The 13,397-nt window shown below is 40.9% G+C and overlaps 1 protein-coding gene and 1 long non-coding RNA gene across 7 annotated transcripts in view; one reads left to right on the top strand and one right to left on the bottom strand.

Annotated features, from left to right (window-relative positions):
• LOC113459739 (uncharacterized) overlaps positions 1-5,230 on the bottom strand; it is a 168,794-nt gene extending 163,564 nt beyond the window's left edge. For all 3 annotated transcript variants that reach the window (XR_012579020.1, XR_003381266.2, XR_003381268.2), the window contains exon 1: positions 4,385-5,230. This is a non-coding gene — a long non-coding RNA (uncharacterized LOC113459739). The remainder of the gene's footprint in view (positions 1-4,384) is intronic.
• The window catches only part of CACNB2 (calcium voltage-gated channel auxiliary subunit beta 2), a 245,447-nt gene continuing 235,953 nt past the window's right edge, over positions 3,904-13,397 (top strand). For all 4 annotated transcript variants that reach the window (XM_074535284.1, XM_074535278.1, XM_074535270.1 and 1 more), the window contains exon 1: positions 3,904-4,039. In XM_074535284.1, the coding sequence (XP_074391385.1) occupies positions 3,938-4,039 (102 nt within the window). In that variant the 5' untranslated portion in view covers positions 3,904-3,937. The remainder of the gene's footprint in view (positions 4,040-13,397) is intronic.

The following is a 13,397-nucleotide window of genomic DNA, read 5'->3' as shown; positions in this document are numbered from 1 at the left end:
CAACCCATCGACAGCAAATTTGCTCTCGCAAAGTGAACAGCTTGCGAGCGGGAGAGTGCCTTTTTTGGTCACGTTTTGCAAAGGGCTGAAAATATGTGCTTAGTAGGTGTTGTGGCTTTTTCAAGTATTGTGAGCCTTTCTGTGCATTAAAAGCATTTTTGCCAGTGTTTATATATTGTTCCTATCTTCCATTCATGTGGAAACCTTCCTCCTTCCAATCCTGTCTTCTCCTGAATACACTGTAACGGTATCAATCAAGGTTTTCTTAGGAGCGTGGCACCCATATCCAAGAATAAAGCATAATAAACAGGAGCTGGGAGAATGGGTCAGTTCATTAAATCCAGCCTGGTGGTGTTGTGCTCTGATACAGACTGATAACAGATACAAAAGTGAGCCTGTCTGGAGTGGTTTTGTTCAGACTTGTGTGAAGGATAAAGTACTAAAATAAGAGGAATCCCTTTAATTTGCACTTGTGACAGGCAGCTTCCACTTTATCACTGAAAAAATATGAACTATGTCTGTTTTGAGATATTAAAACCAGGTAATCAAGTGTTGGTTTTTTCCCACAATATTGAATTTCTGGCTACAATTCATTTTAGACAGGAGGTGGCACAGACTAATAGATGGCCAGCATTTCTTTTTAACTGAAAGTCCTAAAGAAATTCTCTATATCAGGGCTTTAAACATATTCTCAGTTAGAAGCATTTTATATAGTTTTATAAGAATAATTGTAAGCTCACTGGTCTGTATTTGTGCAAGTTTTTAATGAAGTCCCTTGGGTCTAAGATATTAGATTTTAGTTGTAATTGCACAAATATCAGCCCACCATCCTTGGCCTGTTTTTTGCCCATTTAGTGATAGTTACAGGCTAAACCAAACATATACTTGCCATATGTGGGTACAAAGGTGCTGACACCACATTGTTATACTGGTGGTAAAGATCAATTAAATATGCAAAGTAATACAGCTCTCCTTCCTTTAAAAGAACATCTAAACTCTCATGCAAAAACCTCAGCTATTTTTGGCACCCAAATCAGGTTATCTTGTTTGTCAGCCTAAGCTTTTGGGATTGTTTTTTTAAAGAAAAAAAAAACAACCTATGAACAAAACAGCTTGTGTTTTCTTTGGTTTTCTAACATTTACATGTTTATAAAAATCCAAATAAGAATGCACAACACCTCTTCGTTGCAGATAAAAGTGCAAATAAATGCAGCAGTGTGGTTTTCTGCTGAGAAGGGGTTAGGAATACCAGGTTGATTTTCCCCTTGAGAAAGGGCAAGCAATTTAGAATCACTGCACATTGTTTTTACACATTGACCCTTCTCCTGGAGCAGAGGTGGCCAAAAACAGCACGCAGAGGGATGACTGCATGCATATGTGCTCAGCTGAAGGATTTGCACATTTCAAGGTTAGAGAACTTGGATTAACTGCTGAACAAAAGGGGCGAAACAGAATAAAATGCAATTATTTTTCTATGCTAATCTTTCAGCCGCTCATTACATCAAGGCAATGAATGATAATTGCTGCTAAAGAACAGTTATGTAGAATATTTTTCCTCAGAAAGAAAAACCAAATAAACTTACTAAAAATTCAGATGTTGTTTATGCGTATGTGGGGAAACTTCTTTCCTGAGTTTTTGCTTTCTACAGACCCTATATGGATGTACATAAACAAGAAAAATAATTACCATTATATTTTTACAGTGAAAAAAACCAGACAAACTAATCATAAAAGACATGACTGAGCACACAAAAAATGAAGTTCAATTGACATATTCAAGCTCTAATTTATAAGAGAGTAGAAATACTCTTTCAATCCAGATTTGCAATTTATGGTTTTAGAAACTGTAATGTTTCAAAAATGATCACTACTACTCTTACAGAAGGATGGTATACTTGAAAAAATGCTCTTATTTATACACTCTTTACAAAGTGAAAATCCAGAAGGCAATATGAAGGGCCACTGTTTCATGAGTAAGTGACTTCCACTCCCTTCTCTGTGTGAGAGAGAACAGGCAATCCCTGACAGATGCCTGAAAATCTCCCAAGTAGATGTACTGAACATGGGGGATCGCCAAGCGCCTGTCCTAGAGCCTGCCTCCAAACAGAAGGATAAATTGCTCCAAAGCCATAAAGGTGTTAGAAATTCAAAGACAACATCTTTCAATAATAATATTCCATCCAGCAATCATAAACATGAATGCTATATTTAGGTTTTTCAGTAAATTCCTTAATAACGATGATGGTCACAAAAAGTAATTCCATTTAAATAATCTAATATGTGTCAAAGAAATAACTACTTCAGACCCTCTACTAGATGGTGAAGTATGCATTTTTCACACCAAATGTCTAAAAAGAAAATATATTTTTGGTTATAACCACCTGAAGAACATCTGGAAGCAGTCCAGGCTCCAGTATCTTTATAATTTCAAGATTGTTGAACATGTCTATTGAATTACTTGAAAGAAAGTCAAGCAATAAACCCCACACTTTTCACTTTAAATTAAGGTTGTGTTTTGTCATGGACAACACCTTAAAATTCTAGAAAATAATTTTGAAATGTTGTCTTCAAAAATAAATATGAAATTTTTGGACAAGTGAAAGTTCTTCAAACCTCAGAGCTCTTCCTCTTGCAGAGAAAGCTAATTCCTTCACAAAAAAAATGATGGGCAGTTCCTGTAAGATTTTTACTCTTCATATAAGAAAATCCATAGGGGTAAGCTAATTCTGAAAGGAACCTTATTAGTTATTATGAAAAATGAAATAAATCAACCATGCAATCTGGACCAAGCTTGAAAGTACTTCTTGAAATTGACCTGGCTTTTGTGCTGGCTTTGGTTTGCCAGCTTCTCTTCCTGAAAGTGGCTTTTATTACTTTTAGTAATGGTTGTGATTTTAAGCGTATGACAGTAGGCCAGTCAGTTTCTAGACTTAGTTTTCACTGTTTATAATCAGCTGATAAGAGATTTCACAAACCATCACAAAGTGATTCTGAAAACAGAAGTTCCCCCCTCGCTGCATGGGGTACAGTTAGGTCCCATCCAGTGAAAGAAAGGTATCTTGGGCTTCTCAGGGTCAGAGAGCTTGGTGTCTACCAGGTCCAAAATGATCTGTCATTCACAAGAAATGAAAGATCACCTCAGGGTGGAGGGTGATTTTGCCGGATCAGGTTTCAAACAGGTGTTTCAAGCGCCTCCTGTGGGGTGCCTGATAGCACGACTGAGATTGTGCAGACAAAGGTTATAGAAATTCGACAGCGGGCTTCACCGTACTCATCCCTTGTTGATCTGTGCACAGGAACCTCCAAGCACAGGCAAAAACCCTATCAACACCACAGACCTATGGAACTTTCTCAGTCGAAGTGCCGTTTTGCTCGCTAAAACCGCAGGTCTCAGCCAGTGCCGCGCGGCCAGGGTCGAGACACCCGGCAGGGCTGAAGGGAAAAGCGGGGACTGACCGCACCCCGCACCCCGGCCCTCAGGGCCTGACCGCACCCTGCGCCCCGGCCCACAGCCCCAACTTTGCCGCTCGGCCGCGTTCGGGCTGGGCCGGACGGCGCTGGGCGCGGATCCCGGTGCCGATGGCAGTGCCGCTGCCGGTGCCGCCCCCGCCCGGCGCTGCCAGAGGGAGATGCTCGCTGTCACTTTCCCTCTTCCCCACGCACCGCCCCCTGCCCTCCCCCGCGCCCGCCGCCGGCGCTGCCCCGTCCCCGGCGCCGAGCGCTCCCCGCCGGCAGCAGGCAGGGCAGGGCGGAGCGCAGCGGAGCAGAACAGAGCAGAGCGGAGCCGGGCTGGGTAGGGCAGGGCCGCCCGCCCGCTCCTCGGCATGGCCGGGCGCTGAGCGGCGCCCGCCGCCCCGGCTCGGCTCGGCTCGGCTCGGCTCAGCACGGCTCTGTCCCGCCGAGAGGCTCGGCGCCCAGCCACCCGCTCTCCTCGCCAATGGTCCAGAGCGACATGTCCAAATCGCCTCCCAGCCCGGCGCAGGAGGTGCAGATGGAGCTGCTGGACAATCCCCTGCCCGCGGCGGCGGCGGCAGCGCAGGTACCGCGGGCTCGGCCGGGGCGGCGGCGGGGCGGGGGCGCGGGGCAGCGCGGCGGGGCCCTGGAGCTGCCCGTCCTTCAACTTTGGCCACCGCCGGCAGAAAAGTTTGACAGCTCCCCTAAGACGCGCGAAACCCCCCCCGTCTTCGCCCCCACCCTCAAATGCCGTTTAATTAACATACATGGAATGCTCTGTGCCGTAGAAGCATCGTAAATCAAAAGAACCTTGCGATTATTTGGAGGATGAATATGTAAGAATGCGTTGCTATTAAGCTGATGTGCCGCACATGTATTACTCGCAGGGTACGGCTATTTTTCCCTGCTCCAGTAACCTGTTGTATCGTACCTGATGCTTCCCACGCACGGCTGAAGCCTCCCTCGTCTGTTCCAGGGCTGGTGACAGTCTGTAGGTGAGGGAAGGCGATTCACGCCAGTTGTTCAGCAGGAATTTGGGGGAGGCTGAAGGTGTTGAACATGCTGCAGATTTAAGCTGCTCGATTTTTATGCAGAAGGTGGTTGTACAGTCGTCTCAGAAATTTAAAGAACTCAGTTCATGTGCAGTGTTCGGGTGGATGGGTGGTGAGAAGGAGTCAGGGTAAGGCATGCTTGGAAAAGACTTCATATTTTGAAAGGTTGTTTCTGTTTGATGTATGAATGTTGCTTAGAATCTTCAAGTTTGTAATAGTTGGGTGCAGAGACTTCAGAGTGCTGTTTTTGAACCCAGTAAAAGGGTGGTAAAATCTGTTTGTGTGCATTTCAGATTACAAACATGCATGTTCTTGTTAGGACAGAGGTTCTTTCCTTTCGGGGTGCAGTTTTTACTGTTTCTGCCAAAGCTGTCTCTGACGCTTTGTTTGAGAAGGTGGACCAGCTCCATCGCAGAAGTGATTTCTCTTGATTGACAGAGAAAAATGCTGTCAGTCTGTCAGCAGTCTTGGTGATTGATCTTCACTAACTCAGGCCTGGTGACAGCAGAGCAAAATCCAGGCACTGAAGCAGAGACTAGGTTAAACTAAAAAAGAGAAAGTGTCTCTTTGGATGTCAGTGGCCTCCAAGCACAGAACAGACATTTCAGTAGGGCCATATGCCTTGTCAGCTTCTCCAGAAACAGTGGCAATGGAGCTAATTTCTGACCTACACATCCCTCCCTTTTTACATCTTTTCAGCCCTAAGCACAGATTCAGCAACTGTCAAATCATATGGTACCTCTCTTCTGGGGACAAATGTCAAATACTGATCATAAAATTGATTTCTCAACCTTGCTTTTTACTAGGGTTGAAGAGCCTCTGTTTAGACAGGAAGAATAGTTTGCTAACACCCACATTATTTATGTTTCAGATAATGCATTTATGTTCTGTTTTATAAAACAAGTTTCTGAACATTCACAGCCAAAACGATTCACTTTTTAAGACAGTGATAATGCACCTTTTTGGTTCACGGATGTTTTTCAGTTTTTGGAATCAAAGTCATTAGGCAGAACAAGAATAATCTTCTCTATAAACTTGTTTTAGTCATATATAAACCTTTGGTAGAGGGAAATAAGGTTATGGAAACAAAAGAGCTCTTTGTCTGAATAATACTGCAGGTTAATTCCTTAGCAAGCACTGCATTTAGAGACAATTATTTTGATTTGAATTTTGTTCCATAAACATTTTAAAAAGCCCAATATTGTAAAATCTTGCTGCTTTAGAACACACAGTGAGAAGGAGAGGCTTAATGAGGAATCATCAAGTAGATTCCTTACAGGTTATAGGCACTAACAAATAATTTCAGTTATTTGTACCACTGTCTTTTTCTCTAAAGTATTGAATATCAATCCTGGAAACATTTCTGCCAAATAATCTGTCAGGGGAAAAAAACCCCAAACCAACAAGTGAGCTTATGGTGTGATGTCACTCCTAAAAGTGTTCACTCTGAAGTGCTTCTTCTGGGAATTATGATTTAAGAAAATAATCCTGAAGAGCCTTCCTAGAGTTGTACCAAGTCACAACCAATCTCTTATCCAAGAATTTTACTTTTGCAAAGCTGAGATTTCTTTTAACCTATTTTAACATCATGGTCAATATTTTGGATAGTGCCTGTCCATGCATTTTGGCCAGACTTATCACCATGGGGCAGAGGAGTGAAATGCTCTAAAAATAGTTCACTTAAAAGGCAGTTAAATATGTGAAATATTCCTAGATAACATCTGTGTAAAATCTATTTCTTATTTTCATAATGCATTTTCCTAATAAGATCTGCAAACAAAAAAAAATCTCTGGGTTTTGATCATGACAGTTATATTGTATTTTTCCAGGGAAATTCCTTGCAACTGGGACAAGATATTGGTGGTTTTTTCTGTATTGCCTAAAATTCTATGGCTTTTAGGTCCATATGACTGTAAAAATACTGTTCTAGATATAGTTCAATGTGATCTTAGTCTCAGATGGATCTTGGTCTTAGGTGGAGTTGCAGTAGAGCTTTGGATGTCCAGTTTTATCCAGACAAGTTTGCATGCTGACAGATACACTGTGCACTTATTCACAATGTCCAGGTACCTGTCAGTGCAAAGTAGTGGTTTTAGGTGTGGCCCTTTTGTAATGAAATCAGCATGAGGTTTTCTGAAAGAAAAGAAGCAAACTGTTCAAATGTATCCGTGTTTGGTGATCAATTTTTTGGTGTATTTTTTTTTAAATCAACCCCAGTCTTCTCTTTACTTCTTTATTTAAAGAACCTCCCCTTTTTTTTAGGAATCTGAATTAGTAGAATATTCATTTTAATAATTTTAATTAACCCAGGTGCTCTTATGATTTTTTTATAATATAACATAGCACATTAATGCCTTTCATGGTAACTCTTAGCCTCCCTTCTATTTTCCACTTGCTCCCATGTAATTTTCTTATGATCCTTCTTCAAAGTCTTTCAGTCCTCAGAAATCATTAGATTCAATTTCTGTTGCTGTTTTCTCATCACAAAGCTTCCTGTGCTGTGCATTAGGGACAGTCATAGCAAATCAGATGAGTAAATTACACAAAGACATTTCAAAGAAAACATAATGAAACCTTCTATCAAGCAACTACAGACTACCTTGTGGAGGGATGAATCTTACACTGGATGAATTCTTCCCTATTCCTCATTATTATTTTCCTCCTGTTCTTTTTTTGCCTGCTTATGCATCATCTGTCAGTGCACATCCTAACAACCTGACACATTTTATGTGAAAACAATTCTCTTCTCGATTGTTTTTTCAGTTCTTTCACCTGCATTTAGATTTCCTCCACTACATGGTACTGCTAAATGCTTCTGCCTTACAAGTCTAAAGGTTTCATCATCCCTGGAGTGCTTGGCTTGTTTTTCAGGTGGCATTGCAGAAGGTAAACTGAATGCATGAGTCCAGGGGACAGGCTTGTTCAGTTTTCCTTCTGTATCAACTGTGATTGGTGTTAAGGTGAATTTTATAGTGATGTGCATGTGGTGACTCCAGAAAATCAATTTAGTTACAGGCCCTTACACTGGCTGCTGTCCTTTCTGAATCTCCAGCTACCTTCTCAGTTGTGTAGCGTTGTCCCTTCACTGCCTGTTACATTGTGGTAATGAGGAATGGAACAATATCCAGAGATTTATTCTCAGCAGATTAATCACACTGCCCTCTGCTGCTTTCAGCTGAGTTGATTTATCCCAGTTCATACCGTGTTTACCTGTTCTTCAAACAAACATTTTGCAGCCCTGTATTTCCCAGGACTGACTTGCAAGAATACTCTGTAAGCCATAAACAAACAAAATTGATATCCCTTTGCTTACTTAAATAATAACAATACCCATGCATTATAGAGGCATGGAAGGTTTTACTCTCTCCTGGCAGCATCCCTAGAAGCCAGATCCAATGTGGCAGCAATTCAGTAGAGGATATACAAATGAAGGAAGAAGAGATAAAATCCAATTCCATTCCTTGGACTTCCTCATGGCCCTCAGCAAGAGGTAGTGTTTTCTGTCCCAAAGTGGCAATCTCCTTTCAGTGTTGTATTCCTTACTGACAAAAATAAATTTTAATAGTCCTTCACTGCAGAAAACCCTTCAGGTTTCAGCTATTACTTTTCTGATAATTCTCTGCTCTTTGGGGTTTTTTGTTTTATCCTGTACTCAAGCAATAAAAGGTGATTTTGCCTGCTCATCTTTTCCAGAGATATTTTCCATTTGGGTATTGCACAGTATCAGCATAAATGGGATGTAATAGTTGTTCTTTACATTATCCTAGAGTGTAAATTCACTCTGAAACAGTTCAGCAGTTTCAGTTCTAACTTACTTATCTTCTAGAGGCAATCTCTGGTTTTGTCTTGTTTTGCCTCTACGGATGGAAAGTTCCTGTGCTATTAGAAGGCTCCTGGCTTCTCTGGAGTCTCAGTTACTTTTCTTCTGCTATTTTTACTCAGGTCTTTACTGTGCTGCGATAGAAGAGTTTAAAAATCAAGGAACCAAAATTACCTTCCCCACCCTCCAAGGGGTTGCCTTGGTCTCTGTACTCAGGGTAGCAAACCCTTAGCAGAGGGAACCTGTCTCATAGTTGGCTGTTGGTCCGTGCAGGCATCCTTCTGTCACAGGATCAAATCTCTTTCTGTTTGCTTGTGCAAGTGAAATGCAGAAGCCCGTGGAGAGCAGGTGGGGAGGCACGGGCATGTGGCCTCCAGCTGTAGTTGCCGGTTTTAAAAGGCTGCAGGAGGCCCAGTGGGGTTTGGGCATCAGCACCTTCTGTTGCTGTGTGCTCCTGTTTTGCTGAGGTGGGAGCTGACATCTTCATTGCTGGCATTACAAATGGATGTGCAGCAGGTTTGCACTGAGGTGGGTTTCCAAGCCACTGGGGACCAGGAGAGCCAGCCAAGTTCCCAGCTTCTTGTCTGGCAGGTGGAAACTGCCAGATGACCTGGTCTGAGGCCAGGGAGAGAGCCCTGGGAGATGGCTCACAAGTGTAGTAACTGGCAAGAATAGGGCTGTTTCTAGATGCAGTGTTGGCAAGGCTTTATCACAGGCCAGCAGAAAAGAGAATCTAAGATTTAACCATTACAGATTGCTCAGCAGAAATTTTCTTTTAATGCTGAAAAAGAAGCATCTGTCAAATACTTATATATGTATTATATTTGCAAATTTTGAGAAGTGAATAATTTGTGGAGGGTTTGGGGGTTTTGTTTGTTTGTTTGGAAGGATTTTTGTTTTGGTGTAGATGTAGGATTTTATAAAATGCCTGTGAAATGGACTTTGCAGACTATCCCTGCAGCTTGCATGAACTTGATGACTGTATTGGAGATCCTCAATTTGATAGGATTCCTGAGGGCAAGTCCTGTCTTTGCTGAGTTTTGTCCCTTTGCAAAAGTTCTTTGTTTGGAGAAATCCAGTTTTTTTGAGGATTCTTTTGTGCTGTGGGGACCTGAGTGTGTGCTGCTCAGGCTGAAGGTATGTCGCAGGGATATATTGCTGTACCCTACGTTGTCCCTTGTTCCTGTCATGGAAGGGAGCTGTGGGAACACATCCCCAAGGCCTGTGTACGTCTTCCAGCCCTTGGCTGTGTGGTCAGGAAGCTGACCTCCACTCCGTTATGAGATTAGTATGATTTGTGGTGACAAAATCAGAAATATTAATGTCTTTTTCTTTTGAGGGAGAGTGTGGGGGATGCAGCTATGCAGCTGATGCTGGAAGGTGTAATTTTTGAGTGGTGGTGAGCCTGGCTAGTGGCCAGGAAGGGCCCAGGGGGTCTGACCTGCAGGAGCATTTGTTTCCTTGTTGTAAGGAATTGCTTAAAGAGGCAGTGGCTGTTCTTTTAAGGAAAGGATGGAGCTGGATTCATGTATTCTGCACTGTCGTGATGTGCTGTGTATGGGACATGTACATCTTTAAATATTTTTTAAGCTTTTGCATGGGAAAGAAAAATACTTGGTGCATATTTTCATTTCTGACCTTCTAGAAATTCCCTAATCCTTTAGGGGGTCACTTTTTAACCTTTTTAGGTGTTCTTTTGATTTTTGTAGTTGGTCCCTTGTTCATCTGAGATGATGTAAGATTCAGTGTAGCTCTGAAATTTTGTTTTCTGGTTTTGTTTTCTCCAGTTTATTTCTTCCATCTTTGTTTAAACACCTGATTTGGTGTCAGTGACTCTACTGCCTAAATCATCTGTACTCTTCCTTCATGAGACCAGTTTTTAAGGGTTTACCTCTGCCACCTGCCATCAGTCTCAATGGCTGGTGCTGTTTGACCTATGATAAATAGTTCAGGTTCAGACTGATCCTTTGTATAATACTCACCACTGATTTTCTGTGAAATGCCATTAGAGTAGTTACTGGTGAAGGGCATTTTAAGACTCCCACTGGAGACCAGTTCCCTGGTTGTAGATAGTTGGTAATTTTAAATGTTCTACATTTCCTCTTGCAGATGAGAGTATTTTGCCTACAGACATAAACGATGCCTTCTGCTTGTCATGTGTGCTACAGGATTAAATGTTATGTATTTTATGTGTTGAGACAGAACCTCATTAAAATTAAAGGTTTTCGCTGAGCAGCACTGATTTCATCTGTTTACAATAACAAGTAATTGTACATAAAACTGTTAATTACCAGGAAACGGCAGTGTATGCCTTTAATACTTCATATGATTCCCATATTTCACTTGATGACATGGGTTGAATAATGGTTGCACAATCAGAGTTTCTAATCAGAGTTGGAAAGCAGAGTCTTTCTTTGCTTTGTTAAGTCTTGATTGATGAAATGGTTTTTACAAAACTACTTTAGTTTGATTTTAGTTTTTTTGGTAAGGTTTAGCGTTGGTTTTCGGGTATTTTATGAAGCTTTAGAACATAAATGTGTATGTTTTATTTCTCCTCTTTGAAAACTCATCCAATTTTAAAGGAATTTCACACCTCTGACTAATAAATGAAGCTACACTTTTGAACTTGTAAACACATGTATACATAACTTTATGTTTGAGTAAGATGCTCTGCTAAAACCCAGTCAGAATGTTACTGCCAGCAAGCGTTTTATGGACAGGCTTGTTCACAGGGCTGGAGTTGGTTGTGAGCGGCTCAGCTGGGACAGAGGATGCTGTGCCTGCCCTGCCCTGCTGGCTTTGAGGCTGCCCCCCCTGGGCCCTGCATGCTGGGCTGCTGAGGTGTTTGGGCTCAGAGGTTGTTCTGTAGGCACAGCTGCCACACAGGTTAGAAGTGACTGCCCTGTGTTGCTGCTTTTGCTGGCCAATGTCCTCATGTCGTGATTCAGCCCTTTATTTTTAGCTGCCTAATTGCAGCCAAATGCTGCACAGAACACAGATAAGGGAATATACTTCAACATGAAAATCACAGTAATGTAGTGGGCAAAAATAATCTCTTTTTTTTTTCCCCCTGAGAATTGAAAGTAACTGAGATCATTACGTATTTTATTTATTTATTTATTTACTAAGGCCTCATTCTCACATTAACATCTTTTGGAAAAAAAATACACATGAAGAAGCAAAGCATAATGATCATGACAGGATGAGTATTCAAGCTTCTCCACATGGCAGAGACAATTAATAATTTTTAATAATATATAAGATTGTTTTGATTGTGGAAGGCTAACCTCATCTTCAGAAGAAAGTTTCAGGCATTTCTTACTGTGGGAATAAGCTTGAATGGTGTGGAAAACAAATGTAGTCCCCAGTTAGCATCCTTGAAAATAATGAAAAGAATCATCAAATCCCAGTTTTCCCACTTAGAAAAGTTGTCCCCATTCCTCAGAGTGAAACCTGCTCTGTGCAGAGAAGCAGGTGTAAAACTGACTACAATCTGCAGCCACAGCCTGCCATCATGCCAACAGGTTTTTTGTGTTTAAAGTTAGTATGTAGCTCATGCTTCTGAAGAGTTTTCACGTACAGAACAGTAGAACAAAAATATGCATGTTGCTGTGCACAAGAAAACCTCCTCAAACTGAAAAATCAAGGTGAGTTTTAGCCTGAGCTGCATTTGCTGTGATGTTGCCAGAAATAAATGCTTTAGTCATTGCTACACAGATATAAGGCAGGCTTCTCTATCTGTGCTTGTAACATATTCTTTTTCTGCTCTTATTTGATTTATCTTTATCACTCTAGAATCAGTCCCTCTTTTGCCTCTCATAATTTTTTGTGTTAGCAAACTGAGCACTATGATACTTTAAATAAAATGAATGTTGTAGAAACTGGAAACAAATTCAAAATGTGTGACTATGAGAAAGAATATTTGTGCATGTTTTTAATTATCTCCTTGGGAATTACACAATATTGTACTGTACACTATAAATGAAATTGCCCAGATAGTGTGGTCTTCATGTAGGTGCTTTATATTCTTGAGCTCCTTTGTGAATGTTAGAAATTGTTTATTTTTTGTAAGTGTATTTCTATATTCTTCCACAAAAAATGTAGGAAAGGAATTCAGAATATTTGTGTATAACCCTAGGCAATTAACTCAAGGGGAACCATTCAGAACAGGTAAATTTTGATTTAAAGATGTTGTTATATTTGAAGAATACTGCTGTCAGAGATACTTTTGATGTATTTTAGGTGCTTTGATATTATATTAGGTGGAATATTATATTAATTGTGTTATACTAGGTGGAAAAAAAAATGGTTCTGGTAGAGCCATTATAACTGGAAAACATTTTTAATAATTTTCTTGTAACAGTGGTTCCAATCTACTAATTACTCTTTTTGATCTAGAAAGACCTTTTCATTACCAGTAAGTTCTTCAGTTATAAAAGATTCCTTTTAGAAATGCAACCATGTAAAACTGTTCCTGATTGGAATTTAATTTTATATTTTGAGACCTGCTGGGTTACAGTTATAGACTCATCAGAAAGTCCTATTTTCACCCCCATAATCTTCAACATACTGTTTTTTCTATAGTTCTACCCTAACCAGCATGCATAGAATCAATTTGGGTACCTTTCAGAAATTTCTTACATGGCTGTTTTCAGTTTTGAAAAAATCATATGGGCTTGGCAAAATGTCATCCCCATGAATCTGTTTTTTGGGGGATACAACGTTGCTTTTGTTGTAGGTCACTATGAGGTTAGTGAGATAACAGATGCTGTTTTTGCTGAGAGTGAGTGTCTGGCTGACAGAACTGCTGTTCCTTGAGTCATGCTTCCTAAAAGATTGATGCATTAGATTTCATCCAGTGCTCCAAACTCACTCACAATCAACACAGTTACAGTTTGGGATTGTTCTCTTGAATCTGGTAGGGGCAAGTTACCTGGATTTGTCAATGATCTGAAGTTAGTAGTGGCTGTCTGTAGCCCTCCTCAGATAGTCTTAAACTGCAGAATATTTAATCACACTTACCACATGTGTTACTGCTAAGAGCAGCACTCACATTCTGAAGATACGATATT

The sequence above is a fragment of the Zonotrichia albicollis genome, chromosome 1 (genome assembly GCF_047830755.1).
Source record: "Zonotrichia albicollis isolate bZonAlb1 chromosome 1, bZonAlb1.hap1, whole genome shotgun sequence".
Classification (NCBI taxonomy): Eukaryota; Metazoa; Chordata; class Aves; order Passeriformes; family Passerellidae; genus Zonotrichia; species Zonotrichia albicollis.
The sequence above is the reverse complement of the archived record's forward strand: the minus strand, read 5'-3'. Positions and strand labels throughout refer to the sequence as shown.